Source organism: Nelusetta ayraudi, unplaced genomic scaffold (genome assembly GCF_046127955.1).
Source record: "Nelusetta ayraudi isolate G7.1 ecotype Tasmania unplaced genomic scaffold, CSIRO-AGI_Nayr_v1 ptg000027l, whole genome shotgun sequence".
In the NCBI taxonomy this organism is placed as follows: domain Eukaryota; kingdom Metazoa; phylum Chordata; class Actinopteri; order Tetraodontiformes; family Monacanthidae; genus Nelusetta; species Nelusetta ayraudi.
Genome location: NW_027466077.1, coordinates 3,329,329 through 3,346,772, shown reverse-complemented (window position 1 = coordinate 3,346,772; position 17,444 = coordinate 3,329,329). Strand labels below are relative to the sequence as shown.

General features: G+C 49.1%; 1 protein-coding gene across 1 annotated transcript in view; it reads left to right on the top strand.

Moving 5' to 3' along the window:
* The window catches only part of cacna1c (calcium channel, voltage-dependent, L type, alpha 1C subunit), a 142,268-nt gene that overhangs the window by 88,936 nt on the left and 35,888 nt on the right, over window positions 1–17,444 (top strand). Inside the window, exons 4-10 of the mRNA XM_076030142.1 lie at window positions 3,823–3,962; window positions 6,891–7,030; window positions 7,621–7,773; window positions 8,252–8,451; window positions 10,578–10,681; window positions 16,010–16,097; window positions 16,496–16,580. Coding sequence (XP_075886257.1) covers window positions 3,823–3,962; window positions 6,891–7,030; window positions 7,621–7,773; window positions 8,252–8,451; window positions 10,578–10,681; window positions 16,010–16,097; window positions 16,496–16,580 — 910 coding nt within the window. The remainder of the gene's footprint in view (window positions 1–3,822; window positions 3,963–6,890; window positions 7,031–7,620; window positions 7,774–8,251; window positions 8,452–10,577; window positions 10,682–16,009; window positions 16,098–16,495; window positions 16,581–17,444) is intronic.

The following is a 17,444-nucleotide window of genomic DNA, read 5'->3' as shown; positions in this document are numbered from 1 at the left end:
GTTTGGCCCTTGTCGGCCGCCGCACCATCAAAATGGTCCTTTAAGAACGGGTGGAAATGTGACATTCAAGACCGAACATTAAAATTAGAACATTAAAAAAGAAATTTGCTCTTATTCTTTTGTAAATTACAGACACACTGCATATTTTACAACAGAACTAGATGAAAATATCAAACTGCATCATTAATCCTCGGCTGCTCTTTTTGTGATTCACCTCCATGTGGCAGCGATTACAAACAACAGGTGGAGGAGGAAGACTCAGTGACCCAAAACTTAACCCCAGAGTCGGAGGCGCCGCTGTGAACGCAATTAAGGCTCCATAATCGTCTCAGAATTACCATTATTGGCTAACTAAGATGAGTTGTTTGCCCCCCTCCAGCTTTTTTTTTTTTTTTTTACATCTTCATCAGATATCTGCTTTAAACCCAAGATGCTCAAAATTGAGGAAAGTTATCATGTATAAAAAAAAAAGAAGAGATAACACACACACACACACACACACACACAAATATCAATCAACATGCTTGTATGCTCACGCAGACCCACAATAGGAGGCCGGGATGCTGACAGGAGGGCAGTAATTAGGACTTGTGCTGTGGATATTCTTGGTACAATACTGATCAGTGTCATCCATTAGTGTGTCTGTGTGTGTGTGTGTGTGTGTGTGTGTGTGTGTGTGTGTGTGTGCGTGTGTATCTGCCACCGCCGCCACTGCTGCAGCCCACAGTTTCCATGGTAACGCCGGTCTCTATGGTAACGTCTTGGTTGGCACCCACGGAGAAGGAGGGAGATTGGAGGGGAGGAGAGAGAGGGAGGGAGGAGGTGAAGGATGGGCGAGCGAGGGGAGAGGGAGAAAGGGGGGAGTCGCGGGGAGGTTGGAGGTCAGAGTCGAGAGTTTAAGGACAGCCAGTCGCGACCGTGACGTCGCAGCGTCACTCGAACAGGTGGAATCTGGATGAGAAGCTCGGAAGAGAGCGGCCGGAAGTCTTTGACAACCAGGACGAGTGATTTTATTGGCCGATGTTTAAATTGTCCAGGAAAGCAACTCTCATGCTTTTTCGTCACATTAGCAAGCCTCTGTAGCAGCAGCAGCAGCAGCAGCAGTGAGGTCACTTCCTGTCTTTCCCCGGTGCTTCAGACAGCAGCTCCCAGCAGCCACTGCTGAGATGAAGCTGATTGGAAAAAGCAAATTCTAAGATCTGTTTAAAAAATGAGTTCTTTTGGAAGTTTAATTTTCCATGATCAACAATCTCTTCATAAGCCGAGTACATTTTTTTTTTTAGTTTTGATCTTACTTTCTTTGACAGTTTCATGCTTAGCGTGCTAAAAAAAAAACAAAAAAAAAAACTTTTGCCTCGTCGCCACTTCCAATGTGCACACACACCTCCCAGACCTGTGAACTCTGCCTCAGCGCTGCTGCCACATCTGACAAAATCACCGTCGACAGAGTCTGTGGCGGCGCCGCTCGGCAGTGCAGCGCCGCGCAGGCATCGTCTCCGCATCAGCGGCAGCAGCAGCAGCAGCAGCGGCAGCAGCAGCGGCAGCAGCGGCAGCGGCAGCGGCAGCGGCTCGTCTGACTGTTGCCTTCCTTTTGATCGTTTTATTTATTTTTTTTGTTAGTGATGCATCAGGTTCGCATGTTTCCAAGTGCAAAAAAACGTAAAGGAGCAGGAATTTGTTGCAATACCACTGAGGACTGGGGAAGAAACGGAATGCACACACGCACACACGCACGCTCACGTGCACATGTGCGACGTGCTGGTGGGTTTGTTTCAAAAACAGCTTGATGGCTAATCCCATTTTGCAGGACATGGATGACGCGCACGCATACACACACACACACACACACACACACACACACACACACACACACACACACACACACACACACACACACAGAGAAGGTCATGGTGAATGGAAACACTGTCCGCCACCATATGGTAGAATGTCGATACGGTAATCTCATTGGCCGATCTGATGGATCGGCGGTTTGGTTGACCTATCACAGCTAACTGAATTATTGCTCCCACATACTCACCTCTCCGTCATTCTGCCTGCCTTGCGTCTCTCTCTGACTCGCTCTCTTTAGTCTTTGCTCCATCACACACACAGACACACGTGCACGCACACGCACACGCACACGCACACACATGCACATGCTCTCAATTTCTTTCCAGTCTCTAACCAGATCAGTCGTGCCCCTTATGGATTTTGCCCTTTATGGGTCTGTATGAACGGAAGTAACAGAGGTAGATGAGTGCGCCTGTTTCTCTGTGTGTGTGTGTGTGTGTGTGTGTGTGTGTGTGTGTGTGTGTGTGTGTGTGTGTGTGTGTGTGTGTGTGTGTGTACGTCAGGCAGAGCTGTTCGAACCAGATGTTTCCCTCTGTTTTATTCCACCGAGCGCCTCGCTGTCTGCTTGTCATCGGCAGACGCAGTCTGAGAGATGGAGAGACGGGTCGCTGAGGAGCTTTTGTGTATCTTTAAAAGGAAGGAGGTGTGTGTGTGTGTGTGTGCATTTTTGTGTGTGTGTGTGCGTTCGTGACGTCAAGGCCCGGCGAAAACGGAGCTAGAAATGTGCAAATGTTTTCAAAATCATTTGGCATTGGTGTAGTGGGCTGTTTTTTTGTTGTTGCAAAATGTCTGCTGTAGCATCATGGACATAAATTCAAGTGAGTGCCAGCAAAATGAGTGACATCACAAAGGGCTGGTTTCCAGACCAGACAAATCTGGAAGCATGCAAGCATTGGTAAAGGGTTGTTTGCATCATCTGGGGCCTTTTTTAATCGTGATGCTTGCCATGATTGTGTTTTTGCTAAGACTTTACATCATAGTGTCATTTCTAAGAACCATTTAAAGGCTGCAGGCGCCGAGTCTCACTGTGGTCCTGCAGAAAGGCCAAAAAAAGCCAGAAGCAGGCCTGCTGGTTTTATAACTCTTGATGTACTTTTTAATGTATCTGCAGGGACGCCAGCACCATCAGAAGGGCATCTTTCGCTGCTGTTTTCTTTCTTTTTTTTTGTGCGCATCGTAAAAGCTGCGATTCCCTGCGGCCGCAGGTTGAGCTGCTTCTTCGGGGACGGGATTTGAAGCCCGCGGGGACATTCTGTCCTGAACCTCGGGGCCCTTTGTGTGCGAGCGGCCATGGGAAAAGCAGCAGGGAAACACGAGGAGGAGAAGAAGGAGGAGGAGGAGGAGGAGGAGGAGGAGGATGAGATGGACAGACTGATTGGAGGAGTTAAATTAATATTTTGAAGCCAAAGAAAAAATAAATACGTATCTATAAATACGAGGGGGCAGGAAAAAGTTGATGCGGCGCAAACTCGATCTAATTTCAGATATCTATTTGATAAATAAAAAAAATATATATTTATATCAGAAAAGCAGCCATGAATGATGATGAGGAGGGAGATGGATTGTTTGGTCAGAGATGTTCTGTCCTCGCCCTCTCCGGGCCACTTCAGGACATTTCCCAGGACCTCCCTTGGGGCCGTGGGGGTCACGGAGGAGCTCAGTAGCCCGAGGAGGAGTGACACGCAACAGTTTATGTTGGAGCGCTTCCTCTTTTCAGAGCACAGGAAGAGAGTCTCTCTGATTAGATAATCACAGCAGGGTTTTTGGTTTGTTTGTTTGTTTGTGTTTAAGCTGTGAAGATGCACAATGTTCTGCCGCGGCTGTTGCAGCCTTTCTAACAGGAAATGTTGTGTCTAACGTGTGCAGATCTTCCCTCTCTGTTGTGATTTATTTTCATCATTCTTCTCTGGCCCTGGTCCCCTAATAGACACAGTCACTTATTGTCGTCCTTCCCTCCCCGTGTGTCTCCAGGAGCGTGTGGAGTATCTCTTCCTCATCATCTTCACGGTGGAGGCGTTCCTCAAGGTGATAGCCTACGGCCTGCTCTTCCACCCCAACGCCTACCTGAGGAACGGCTGGAATCTGCTGGACTTCATCATCGTGGTCGTGGGGTGAGTGCGCCGCTATACTTCACGCGTCTCAACAACAACCAGCACCTCAGCATCGATTGCGGCACCTTTGTGCGATTGCTGCAAGCGAATTAAAGCTAAGGCCAAGACGGCGGCGAATGCCAAAGACTCATCACGAAATAAAGACCACCGCATCCACAGTCTCCCTTCCAAAATGAGTGATGGTTGTGCCTTGTATTTTTTTGAATAAGGTCCCCATTCATTTTTAATATGTAGCAACAATTCATCATCCGTCTGAAAACAGGGGCTGCTTCACAAATATCACCAACGCACGGACACAAAAAGCCGTCACCGCTACCTTCCTGCGTGTCGCGTCTGAACAAAAGCTGCGCTAAACTCCGGCCTGCCCGCCGAAGCCTAAACTGATTAGCTCGTTGGAGCGCTGATAGCAAAGCTGCGCTTCTGTGTTTCTTTATCTGCAACTCGCCAACAGAGCCCATCCGCTAAAACCCTCTGCGCCCGTGCGTTTTCTCTGTTTTTGCGAGTGTGCCCGCCCGTTTTTTTTTTTTTTTCCTTCTGTTTCATTTCAAGTTCAGCAGTGCAACAGCCAGTAAACCCGACAGTGACATTAACGGGAAAAACAACAGTCTAATTGAGCGTGTGTGTGTGTGTGTGTGTGTGTGTGTCTGCGTAGAAGGGAGAGCGATAGCTAGGAAGCAGCTCTCAGCCCCGGGGGCGGAGCTTGTGTGAATGCGCCAGTTAAGTGTTCGCTCACATTAAGCATCACTAGCTGAACATCGTGGCTTACACACACGCACACATACACTCACAAACACACAAACGTCAGCTGGCATAGTGACAATGCCCCTGGCATAAACACAACCTTTACCACTCTTAGCTGTTATCTGCTCTCCCTGTCTGCCTGTGTCTGTCTCCTCCGTCCCAGAACTGAGTCGCTTCTTTTTTCTTTCTTTCTTTTTTTTTTTTTTTGATGCGGAGGGCCACTCTTTTATTTGTAATGGCCAGGAGTGCAGTGCTGATCAGATGCCCAGACGTAATCGACACGACGCCTTTAACTGCGGCAGGGTGGGCTGATGTCTTTTTGAATAAACACGGCGAAAGGAAAAAAACGGCATAAAAAATACAAAATTCACAAGGCAAATTATTTTTCACATTATTGTGGACATGACAGAGCAGCAAAAGATATCACACACACACACACACAGACCACCCTGTGCCAACAGTAGATGTGTAGGTGTAGGAAGACGGTCAGCTGTCAGAGGGCTCTGGCGCTGTGAGCTGTCCCGCTGGCCTGCACCGCCGCCGCCACTGCCGTGTGCATGTGCGTGCACGTGCACGTGCGCACGCGCGCGTGCCCGCTTGCGTCTGCAGATAAGAAGTGACAGAGTCCTCTCCCTCTGGAATGTTCACCATATGGCTGAGAGAGCTTGTACCTGGTGGCTGGCAGCCTCAGAGGCACTCGCTCCGACACTCACACTAAAGAAGCACACACGCAAGCACACACACACGCATCAAGATGTTCTCTGGGTGACATGTGCTTGAGAAGCAGGAAAGTGATTTTAGGGACATCATCATAACGTATGCGTTTATTTAGGTACTTTAAAAAGTCTTTCTGATGTCAGAATTGTCTTTTTGCATCGATTGGAGAGTTTCGAGCCTGCAGCACGCTGCTGTCACATCACAGTTGTGAGGTCCCGGCTTCGATGTCAAGCGTCTCTTATGCAGCGTTGAATGCAAAACTCGGCCCGCGGCCATGGATGCGCACAAGACGCCGCGCTCAAAGGGCGCTAATTATTATTTAACGCGCCGGACGGAAAGACGATGATGCAAAACTGCTGCTCCTCGAAACGCATTTCATCCTCTCTATATTTATTTATTCCCCCCCCCCAGTTTTTTCAAATAGGCACGCGAGAGAGAGAGAGAGAGAGAGAGAGAGAGAGGAAATCAAATGGAGAGGAAGGCGGCGCGGCGGAGAGCGAGCGAGTGAGAGGCGGGAGAGAGAGGGTAGCGGCAAGAGCGGCTCGATGTGTTTTGAGAGGTCTTTCAAGTAGCCATTTCATCTGCGCTAATTGATAATTCCCCGTGACTAACGTGCCGCCCGACCAGGCCTTTGAGCCGCGCGAGCTGGAAAATGGCATTGTATGGTGATTTCCAAAGGATCCCAGCGAGGGCCGAGCGGGGAGGAGAGGGGGGGGGGGGGGGGGGGGGGACGATAAGCCCGGCCAGCTGGACGGACGCAGGCGCACGCCACAGCAATGGCGCGAAGAGATGGCCGCAGATAATTTAATAAGGCCGAAGGAGACGACGAACCCCCGAAAACAAAATGAGTGTGATTGTCAAATCTAGCAAGGACCTTGGCGGAAATACTGAAACTGCGCGTGAGGGGACAACAAAGGGGGCGACAAAAAACATCGTAAAATTCTTTAGGTCTCTGCGTGTGCGATGATGATTAACGTGCCCTGCTTGCCGTGTGCAGCGTGTTGATGGTCAGGGGCTGGGAAGGGTGATAAACAGGAAGTGAGTGCCCGGGGTGAAGCCTCTGGACCTGCCACCGAGGCCCCTGGTTGTCGCTGGTGGAGTCGAGGTTTGATTAATTTCCCCTGCGGCCTGCAGCCTTGCAGTTTTCACTTGTTTACACCCTGGTGTTGCAGTGGGGGGGAAAAAAGTGCTTTCCAGGAAAATGGAGAAGCTAGACTGAAGTCGTTCAGACGTTCAACAGTCACCTGTAAAATGATTGTTTACTACCACAGCCTCAGTGAGCTAAAAAAAAAATAATTGCAACAGTGGCGGAGTGAAAATTTCTCTTCTCCCCTGCATCCCAGCAGGTGCATTAGAATGAATCATTGCACCACCCCCCACACGCACACACACACACACACACACGCACACACACACACACACACACACAGAGCACAGCAGCAACTGGACTCTCTGCTTCCTGTCTTGCAGGTTGTTCAGCGCCATCCTGGAGCAGGCCACCAAGGGGGACGGTGACACAGCGATCGGGGGCAAGGCAGCCGGCTTCGATGTCAAGGCTCTGAGGGCTTTCAGAGTTCTCCGGCCCCTCAGACTGGTTTCTGGAGTACCAAGTAAGTGGAAGGGAAAGAGGGAAGGAGGGAAGGATGGGAGGATGGGAGGAAAGGAGGAAGGCTGTCAGGCTCAGGTGTGAAAGGCGATTGAGTGAGGAGAGCGAGAAATGAACTGCAGGCTGGAGCTAATATCGATGTTTGATCTCTTTCTCTCGCACTCACACACACACACACACACTAAGAGAGACGCAGACATACACACACGTGCAGTGGTGAACACTCGCACAGCTCCATTGTCCCTTTGTCTGACACTCAGACAGCACGAGAAGCCATCAAGTTGTCTGTCAGCCCGTCCGTCTTGGTGGCTGAAGAAATCGATTTTTTTTCTGCTCCGTGTGTGTGCGTGTGTGTGTGTGTGTGTGTGTGTGTGTGTGTGTGCCTGCACTCTTGCGATTAGGTCTAGAAGCATTCCAGATACCCTGGCTGCCGATTCTCAAAACATTAGAATCGTTGTGTGCAACAGAGAGAGAAAAAAAAAGAGAATTTTGTCTCCAAAACGAAGCTCTGCAATCACAGTCTAGGACAGTTTCTGCACCGCACGGGGACTGATTTCAGCTTCTCCCTTTGCGTCCCCCCTTCACACCCTGCAGGTTTACAGGTGGTGCTGAACTCCATCATCAAAGCCATGGTCCCCCTACTTCACATCGCCCTGCTGGTCCTCTTCGTCATCATCATCTATGCCATCATCGGCCTGGAGCTCTTCATGGGCAAGATGCACAAGACCTGCGTTCACGAGCACTCGGGTATGCGGCTGCGAGTGCTGTTGCGGTGATACAGCGAGGATCCCACGGGAGGAAGCACTTTGCTTCGGCTAAGTGCTGGTGGAAAGCTGTCTGTTTACCTTTACATCAGCCCCCCAGGAGGATGTTTTGTATAATTAATCCGAGGTTTTTAACATTGATTTTTCCAACGGCTGCTCCGTTACAAGCCCCCTTTAACCACCAGCTCGCTGTAGTTCTTCCTCTTCTTTTTTCTCTTTTCAATTACAAAATAGATCTATCACAAGTTTTCTCACTGCTAGGATTCTGAGGTTAATCAATATCGAGATTCATCTCAAGAACGCAGTCGCGTCTCGGCGACAGGACAAAACCTGAAAATACAAAAGAAGATTTCTGCAGGAGTGACTGCTGCTGTTGCTGCAATTTATTATATATGTTTTTTTGTTGTTGAGAAAATTGCACCAGCTGACAGTGTCCCGTTCTCTTGTGTCGCCCGCCGCAGAGGCCATCACGGAGGAGAAGCCGGCGCCGTGCGCCCCTCACGGGGCCTACGGCCGCCACTGTTTTCACAACGGCACCATTTGCAAAATGGTGTGGGAGGGGCCCAACGACGGCATCACCAACTTTGACAACTTTGCCTTCGCCATGCTGACTGTGTTCCAGTGCATCACCATGGAGGGCTGGACCGACGTGCTTTACTGGGTGAGCCGGACACCACAACCGCGGCGTGTCGTGTCGTGTTTGCTTGTTGTCGGGATCGTAGCCGCTGCATTGTGTATCAACGGGCTCCGGCGCAGCAAAACAATAAATAAATAAATAAAATGCCTCCCGCCAGAAAGGCAGGTGTGTGGATGTGTGTGTGTCCATGTCTTGTGTGTGTGTGTGTGTGTGTGTGTGTGTCTGTGTGTGTGTGTGTGTGTGTGTGTGTACGTGTGTCCACTCATATCTCAGCCTGAATCGATGCGGACAATACACTGTGTTATTGAAGGCGCCGCTTCATTCGGAACGTGCAGCAAATCCTGATGCTCGGCTCAAGTGCCAGTGGAGGGGGGAGGGAGGGGCGTGTGGTCGTGGAGGGGGGCGGCGAAACACACAAACAGGCGGTGGCTGACACAGAGGCACATGAACGCACCGCAGCAGGGCTCCTCCCACAGCGGCCGGCCTGTTGAATAACCCCATAGATTGGTCTGCGGCATTCAATCAATGTGGGAAAGCGCTCGAACAACGGAAAAAAAATAGAAGAGGAAGAATTGCAATCAAATGTTGAGGCCTGCCCTGTCTTGATGAAGTGGTAGGGCCTTGCGTTGTCCACTCAAAGGTTGTATCTAATACAACATAGGCCTACATTTGAACATTCAGTGTGTAAAAGTCCAATATATCCATTGAAAGTGCATGTGGATTTACAAGGGAGGGGGGCTGGTGGGGGGCGGGGGGGCGGTGGAGGCTGAGTTAGTGAAACACTTGTTTTAGTGACATTTTCTAATCCACACAACCAACCAACACAATTCCACCCGACGTCGCGACACTGGAGGTCTGCTGCGGCCAAAGACTCCGGTGGGGTGACGTGGATTAGACAAAATGTCACAGCAGCCTCCGTCGGACAATGGGCGAAGTTTCAGTTTTCGGCTGAGTCATCGGCTCGAGCAGGAATAGGGCAGCGGCGGTGAAAACTGCAGCCGGTGGAGGCGGAAATTAAAAACGTGGCTTCCAACTCTTCAAAGACGATTTTAGTTCTGCCTTGTGCAGGTGTGTAAATTTCAGATGGGTTTTTTCAAATACCAGGGAATCTCAGTTAGCGACCAGATACCCTACTAGTTTATTTCTTTGTTGATGTGATTTTTTTTTTAATGCCATATTAAGAGAAGCATCGCGCTGGTGCGTGCAATCCATGGGGACAACAGTGACGTGTTTGCTTCCGTTAGGACGTGGAAGCGGCTTCTAGAGAATATTGACTTTTTTTTCAACGTAAGGACAACAGCTGGAGTATTAGTGCGCGCGTAAGTGTAAACACAGCCAGTGCGTGGCGGTGTCGAGTGTGTGTGTGCGCGCGTGTGTGAGTGTGTGTGTAATTGCACTTACTCTATGCGTGCATGCTGAGCAGAGAGCTTACTCGCTTCACACACCTGACTGCGTCATCCCTTTCTGCTGCATCCTTCTGCAAACACACACACACACACACACACGCTAGCGTGAGAGTGCTTGTTTCGCCAGTTCGCTCTATAATTAATCTTAAAATTTGCAATGAGAATGCATTTTAGCCGACTGCAAAACTTAGATTTAATTTGGCTATTTATTGCATTTGAATTGTTTTCATCGCTTTACATTTTGGACCAATCAAGATTAATGGCAGTCAAGAGCTGCTGCTGCTGCTGCTGCTGCTGCTGCTGCTGCTGCTGCAGCTGAAACATATCCTCCGTTTTCTTGTTTTCCATCCTTCCTTTTGTTCACTGACTAGTCTGCACTTGCGCTAAACATGTATTATTATCTGCTTCTGAGAAGGCCCGTTCACAGAGATTGAAAATTAGACTTTGGAGAGATTTCTTCAAGAGTTTCCTTTGCTGCTCTTTTTAACAGACTTCTTGTTTCCTGCCACAACCCCCCCCCCACACACACACACCCACACTCACTCACACACACACACACACACACACACACACACACACACACACACACACACACACACAAACACCGTTTGCCCTTTTGTTTCCCCTCACTTGCTCCTGGCGTCCTCATGTGTCCTCTCGTGTTAACCCTCCTATCTTCTCTCCTCTCTCTCCTCTCATCTCCTCTCCTCTCTCCTCTCCTCCTCTTTCTCTTGACTCTCTCAGATGCAGGATGCTATGGGCTATGAGCTGCCGTGGGTCTATTTTGTCTCTCTCGTCATCTTCGGCTCCTTTTTCGTTCTCAATCTCGTTCTGGGTGTGTTGAGCGGGTAAGAAGTTGTTCACTTTGTGCCTGTGCATGCATGTGTGTGTGCGTGTGTGTGTGTGTGACATCACTGTCCAACACATGACAAGAAAAAGAGGGTAAATTGAATTGGTTTGATATTTTTTTTTTTTTACAGATAGCCTCAAGGGATGTTTTTATCCTAATTCTGTCAATTCTGCTAGTTTAATTTCAACTGAAAGTTATGTAGTAATGTCGTTGAAAAGAAACAGTCTGATTGGAGCTGCCATGCGCCGCAGTTTCCTGCCGCTTACCCGCTAACTCAGTGCCAAAAGGTGCTTAAAAGTTAATCAATGAGGCAGACCAGTGCCAGTTTTTGAAAATCAGTGAAATTGCACATTGCAGAAGCAACAGGCAGCGGGACCGACCTCATTCCACAGTAGATGTCCTGACCAGTCGCGGGGTAAAAAGACTGGCGGGGGTCTGACGTCCTCTACAGTTCACAGTCTCTCCGCAGTCGAGGAAAGACGAACCGACGATCAGTGAACTGAGCAAAAATCTCCTGCTCGCTCCTTTCGGTTCCGCTCGATCAGCTCCTCGGTCTCGGGGCCCGGGAGAGGCACAAACACACGGGGGCGCCGTCGCTGCCCCCCCCACTGCCTGTTGTGCTCACATCAGTGCTGCCCCCCGAGGGCCCGGTCCCGTCACAACCTGTCTCTGATGGACAGATGGACACACACACACACACACACACACACACACACACACACACACACACACACACACACTTCAGTCGAGTCTTGACTTTTAAAGGACACCATGTACATGCGCTGTTTGTTTTTGCATTTGCGCCCCTCTCACATGCTAATCAGCTCCTGCTCACTTCATGTCTGTTTTCTGCCCGGCAGCGCACGCTGGTCTGTGTTTTTCAAGTGCGTGTGTTTGCGTGTTTGCGTGTGTGTGCTCCAATGAATGTGGCCCCCTGCTGCAGCGCCTTCCGATACCACAGACTCACGCTGTTTTGTTTTGTTTTTTTCTCATAAGAGCACCAGGGCAGACAGGGGTATTAATAATTCACACCCTGGAGGTCAGCCGCCATCAAGGTGGAGCGCTAAAAAAGAGAGAGGGAGAGAGAGAGAGAGAGAGAGAGAGAGAGAGAGAGGGAGAGAGAGAGAGAGAGAGAGAGAGAGAGAGAGAGAGAGAGAGAAGGTGAAAGTGGTGTCCGGGAGGTTTGAACTCTTACCAAGTGTAGCGTGAGCCGGATAGAACGTGAAAAGTAAAGTGCAGTCAGGTCGGCGGGAGGAGAGGCAGCAGAAGTGTTTTCATCGTACAGCAGTCCAGTGGGAGGAAGAGGCGAATCCGGTCTGTCTGTTCAGACTGACGCAGGTTCAGACCTGATTCGGCACCAATTTGCGACCGAAAACGCACCTTTCCTTCAGAGACGCAGCAACTTCCTGTGAAACCAGAAGGCTTCTATCCCATATCTAACGCCCCTACCCCCCATCTCCTCCCTTTCCTTCCTGAACTCGCCCCTCACTCACCCCTTGCCCACCACCCAACTCCCCCTCCCCTCCGTCTCTCCAACCCCAGGTGAACGATGCAGTAGGTTACACGTGGCCCTGGGTGTATTTTGTCACCTTAATCATCATCGGATCCTTCTTTGTGCTAAACTTGGTTCTGGGGGTGTTGAGCGGGTAAGGGTAAGGTCAAAGGTCAACTGAGACTAACTTGACTCTCTTTCGCTCCGCCTGTCTCACTCTCTCGTTTGTGCCTTTCGCCTTTTTCCGCGCATGCATTGGTGCCGAAGAAGCTTTGCTTGGTTTCCTGCTGGCCGAGGGGAACTCTGTTTACTTCCTGCTTCTGCCTGTGGACGATCTTCCCGGATCCGCAGCTGGGAATATAAATGATCCTGTCAAACTAAAGCCTCCAGCTGAGAAGACGCTGCTGACATTGAAACCTTTTGGGTTCTTGCCCGTCGCGTCGAGTACATCCAAAAAAGTGTCGCCCCTTCCAACTCCGCTCGAGTCGCAATTACTCTTTTTCTTGAAACGCACCACCGTCTACTGCAGCTGGGAAAGACTTCTGAGTCTTGAATTTTAACAGAGAGAAAGACGAGGCGGCGGCAGGATAAATCCAGGCTCCCGGTGGACTCAGCCCTAATATTACACCAAATAAAGGATGTGTTTGTCAAAGACTGAAGGGATATTGACATATATTTTACACTTACAGCATTCGGGGTAAACACTTCCTGGATGGATGCAATTCAATCATACGTCCCGTATCATTTTCACATCTCTCTTGGGAATTGGATTTTTTTTTTTTTTTTTTTTTATGTGAAAACGTGCCACAAAAATCCATTATTGGAGCCTGATTTGTCATCCCTAAAAGGCCATAAATCTGCAGAAGACAATTTAGTTTACTCTGTTCGCAGCCTTCCCCAAGAACTGTCTCACTTCTCACAAAGGGGAGTAAGTGAGTAAGCAACAGTGTTGCTACTGATTACAGATTAATCCTTAAAAAGTAATCTAATTACTTCTTTAACTACTGTGTTTCATAAGTAATCAATTACTAATTACTAATTACTTTAGTTAAAAAAGGTAAAGTAACAGTTGAGAATGTCTTGTTTCCTGCACGTAACGTACAACGAACCACAATATTCTTTGATATAGTCGAGATGAACTCAAAATAATGTTTGTATTTATAGCTATCAGACACAATCGCTGTTTTTTCTTTTTGCCGCCGCTATGCTTGTTTTGGTGCATCGTCGCGTACCCATAGCAATGATGTTGCAAGCACATCTGCATCATCAATCTGCAACATTGTTTTCAGTTGTTTTTGTGGATAATAAGACATTTTTAGCTCGCAAAATATTTCAGAAAAGTAATGGAATGGTCACTTGATAAAGTAATTATGATCTAATTACCAGTTTTTCCAGAGTAATCCCATTACATTACTGTTACTAAAACAAATATTTTCATTACAGTAGTGGATTACTTAGTAATGGATTACTGGTAAGCAAACGTCACTTACGGTATCTCAGTGGACTTCATCACTGGTTTTATTAGTTCTAAAACATGAAATCAAATTCAAAAGGACACTTTCATGAACATCCTCAAGCTAGTTGGCTGGCGTGGAGCTTTCACTCCTTTCTGGAGGGTGAAGCGACTCGGGGCCGACTGAGTGACCCCGAATCTGACCCGCCGTGCCCACCACGTCAAGTGACAAAAGGCATCGTGGGGGAAAGGGAAAAAAAAATAATAGAGATCTATCTGGTCCAAACAGCTTGGAGGGGTTCGGCTGTCTGACTCGTTGTCTGACTTTTGAGTAATGATGCTGTCAGCACACTGCATCAGCCTGACCTTTTAGCGACTGCTTAGTGCGCGGGGTGTGTGTCGGCCTCACAGAGTAACTAATAGAAAAAGAAGGAGGGGGCGGGGGGGGTGAGGGAGGGATCGAAGGAGGTGAGGGAGGGCAGAGGGGGGAGAGGAGGAGGGAGGGAGGAGGGGGAAGGACGGAGAGACAGCAAACACACGGTGTGACGGCGTCTGGATTTGATGAAATATGCACCTGCGGAGGGACAGAGAGGGACGGCAGGGGTGAGACACGGAGCGCGACAGCCTTTTCTGTGACAGAGCCTCTGAGTTTTGTACACGCACACGCACAGAGGCACAGACACACAGACACGGTCGCACTGTGTGACGGTGGCGCACAGCAGATCGATGGAGCCGCCGCCCTGACCAGCGACGCCGTGCGAGTTTTCTCTCATGCTGCTCATTGATCTGCCTGCGTCGCTGCCGCATGCAGGTGTGACATGAGGCTCCATCATCCCCAAGAACACAACACACACACACACAATATACACACATAGACTGACTCAGCACATGATGTATTTTATTCCACTTCCTGGTTTGACTTTCCAGGGAGAGAGGACAAAACCAAACTTCACAAAGTTCCGCCGTACACCAGATCTTTACTCTCCTATTGTTTCCGCTCTCACAGCATCAACAAGGCATGACAACGGCACGTTTAGCCCTCTGTTTACACCCGCTCACAATTTTTTTTTTCTACGCTTACCACTGCGTTTCCCACTCAAATGTTCCCACTTGGAAAAGAGAACGAAGGCAATGGTGGCTGTGAAACTGTGAAAGAGAGCAACCAGGGATGGCGGAAAAGGCATCCGTGCCCTTTGTGACATCACAACAGAACTGTGCGTGTTCAATCAGAGGCTTCCTGAGTAGCGGCTAAAGTGAAAGGAGAGATTAAAATGCACCGTGTTGCATTGAAAATACTCACGCGACTAAACCTTACACCCCTAGTGAGGCATAATCAGGATATAAAGGCAAGCAGCAAACTGCACACTCGACTTAAAATATTAACAATTCATATTAACAACTCAGGCTTGAAAAAATAATGGACTTTTAAATGCAGATTTGTCCGCCTTATCACAACGACTTCTATTCACAAAGTCCACCTGGGGACCTCCAGACCGACTTTGACCTTCGCCGAAGTGCAGCGTTAAATTAAAAAGGCAACCTTAATTCTCTCCGCCGTCCCGACACCCGGGCACGATTTCAGCCAATTACATCACGGTGTTTTACTGTTCCTCGGCCTCGCCGGGCTTCGGAAATAATTGCGCTCGACGTTCTCTCGAGCATCTGTGTCTCAACCCCCTCCCCCACCCAACCCTCCTTCGCCAAAGATGAGTTTGTTGCTGAAAAATTGTGTTTAAGTGACTGTTATGGACTTTTGTGTTTTATATATCTACAAAAAGAAAAAAAAATGTGTCGGCCAAACTCGGCGGCCCCGACTCCTCGACACTCACTGGCGTCAAATTTATCACCGGGATCCCAGAAGTTCCTCAAACGAATGGCTTTTCCGCCGCGGCTCTAATTCTCGTGAGTGCTCCTGCCGTGACTTCATTCATCACGGCTCCGACCGAACGCGCTGCCTTTGCGTCCTGAGATCTGTCTGTAGTGGAACGTCCACCGTTAATTGGACAGGAGCTGCGGAGCGAGCGGCCCGGTGACACTTTCATCTCCTCCCGCACACTAACACCTCCTCTCCTCGCCAGCACTCTCTCTCTCTCTCTCTCTCTCTCTCTCTCTCTCGCTCTAATTCCCATCCCTCTCCTCAGCAGGTTCGCCCTCCTTCCCCGTTTATAACATTCATCACCATTTTTTTCCGAAAGACGGCAGCGTCGTCACGTGAGTCTCTCAAGAAAAGCTGCAGCCCAGATTTTCAGGTTTTCTTCTCCCCCCTTCTCTCTCTCTCTCTCTCTCTCTCTCTCTCTCTCTCTCTCTCCCTCTCTCTACCTGTGCCACCACTCTACCACCCAACCCCCGTTCCTCTGTCCCGCTCACCCTAACCCCCGCAGAGAGTTCTCCAAGGAGAGGGAAAAGGCCAAGGCGCGGGGCGACTTCCAGAAACTCAGAGAAAAACAGCAGCTGGAGGAGGACCTCAAGGTAGGCTGCAGGCACCCCTCAGTCCCCCACTGGCCCCTCACAAACTAGATCAAGGACCTTTTTTTTGACTTGCCCTGTGCATGTTGAATGAGTTGGATCAAAGGGGTTAAAAAATGAAATGCCCTGTGTGTAAAAATGTTTAAAACCAAGAATCTCTCGCCATGAAAGAACGCAATGACACATGACCTGAAAATGTTCCGAAAATCAAATAAAGAGTTGATATGAACATAAATAGCTCGTCCACTTCTAAGTAGGCAGTCGGACTCGCACATCTACAGCAGGACTCCAACTTAGCATTTCTTACCAACGTCCAACGTTCCAAAGGATTACTTCTAGGCATTTCGATTACTTTTACATTACTTTAATGACCGTGTGTCTTCCTGTGTGCAACCAATCAGGGCTACTTAGACTGGATCACTCAGGCTGAAGACATCGACCCAGAGAATGAAGAGGAGGGCCTCGACGATGACAAGCCCAGAAACCGTGAGTGTCGCTGTCATTCCCTGTGTGTGTCTGTTTGTTTGTGTGTGTGTGTGTGTGTGTGTGTGTGTGTGTGTGTGTGTGTGTGTGTGTGTGTGTGTGTGTGTGTGTGTGTGTGTGTGTGGTCGTGGTCGTGGCTGTGGATGCAGGAGCTTCCTGGGACTAGAAGGTTTGAGCTTAGCGAGGGCGGACGTTCCCTCAGAAGAGTCACGGTGAGACATAAGCGGCAGGATGTGCGAGAAGAAGTGATGCTGTGCTTTCAGGTGCGCGATGGGGAGAATTTACTGCTGGATCGCTGACATTACAAGTCTGAGTTATTGCACAGCCTCGCCGAAGAGCTCCCGTCTGGGTCGTTCCCGGCTGAAAGCGGCGTTTCCGCAGCGAGTCGGTGCTTTCAGAGGGTGAGAGGTGGTGACTCTGGCGGTGTGTCAGAAGTCGGAATGCTGCGGCGGTTTGTTGCAAACGCTCGACAGCAGGAAGAAGAATTAAGAGAAGAGGAGCATTTTAGGAACCAAGTTTGTGACTTGAGTTTCTGAGATCCGAGATTTCCGCTTTTCCAAACCTGCCGTCCAGCCTGTTTAATAAGAAATAATAGATGAACGATAAATCCCACAGGTTTGTGAACCTTTACACCAGGATGAGGGTCGGCTTTTAAAAGGCGTGAACCCTCTGCCTGCTCACATTCATAAATGAAAATAGAAGGTATGCGGTCTTATTATGCAGAGACAGAGCACGCAGACCGCCATAGTTCGTTCTGTTTATATCCTGTTCCGAGAAACGCAGATGACTTCCAGCAAGAGGAAAAACGATGGTCTAATCTTTAAAGGAATCTCGAGAAATTAACATGGCAGGAATTGGTAAAAAAAA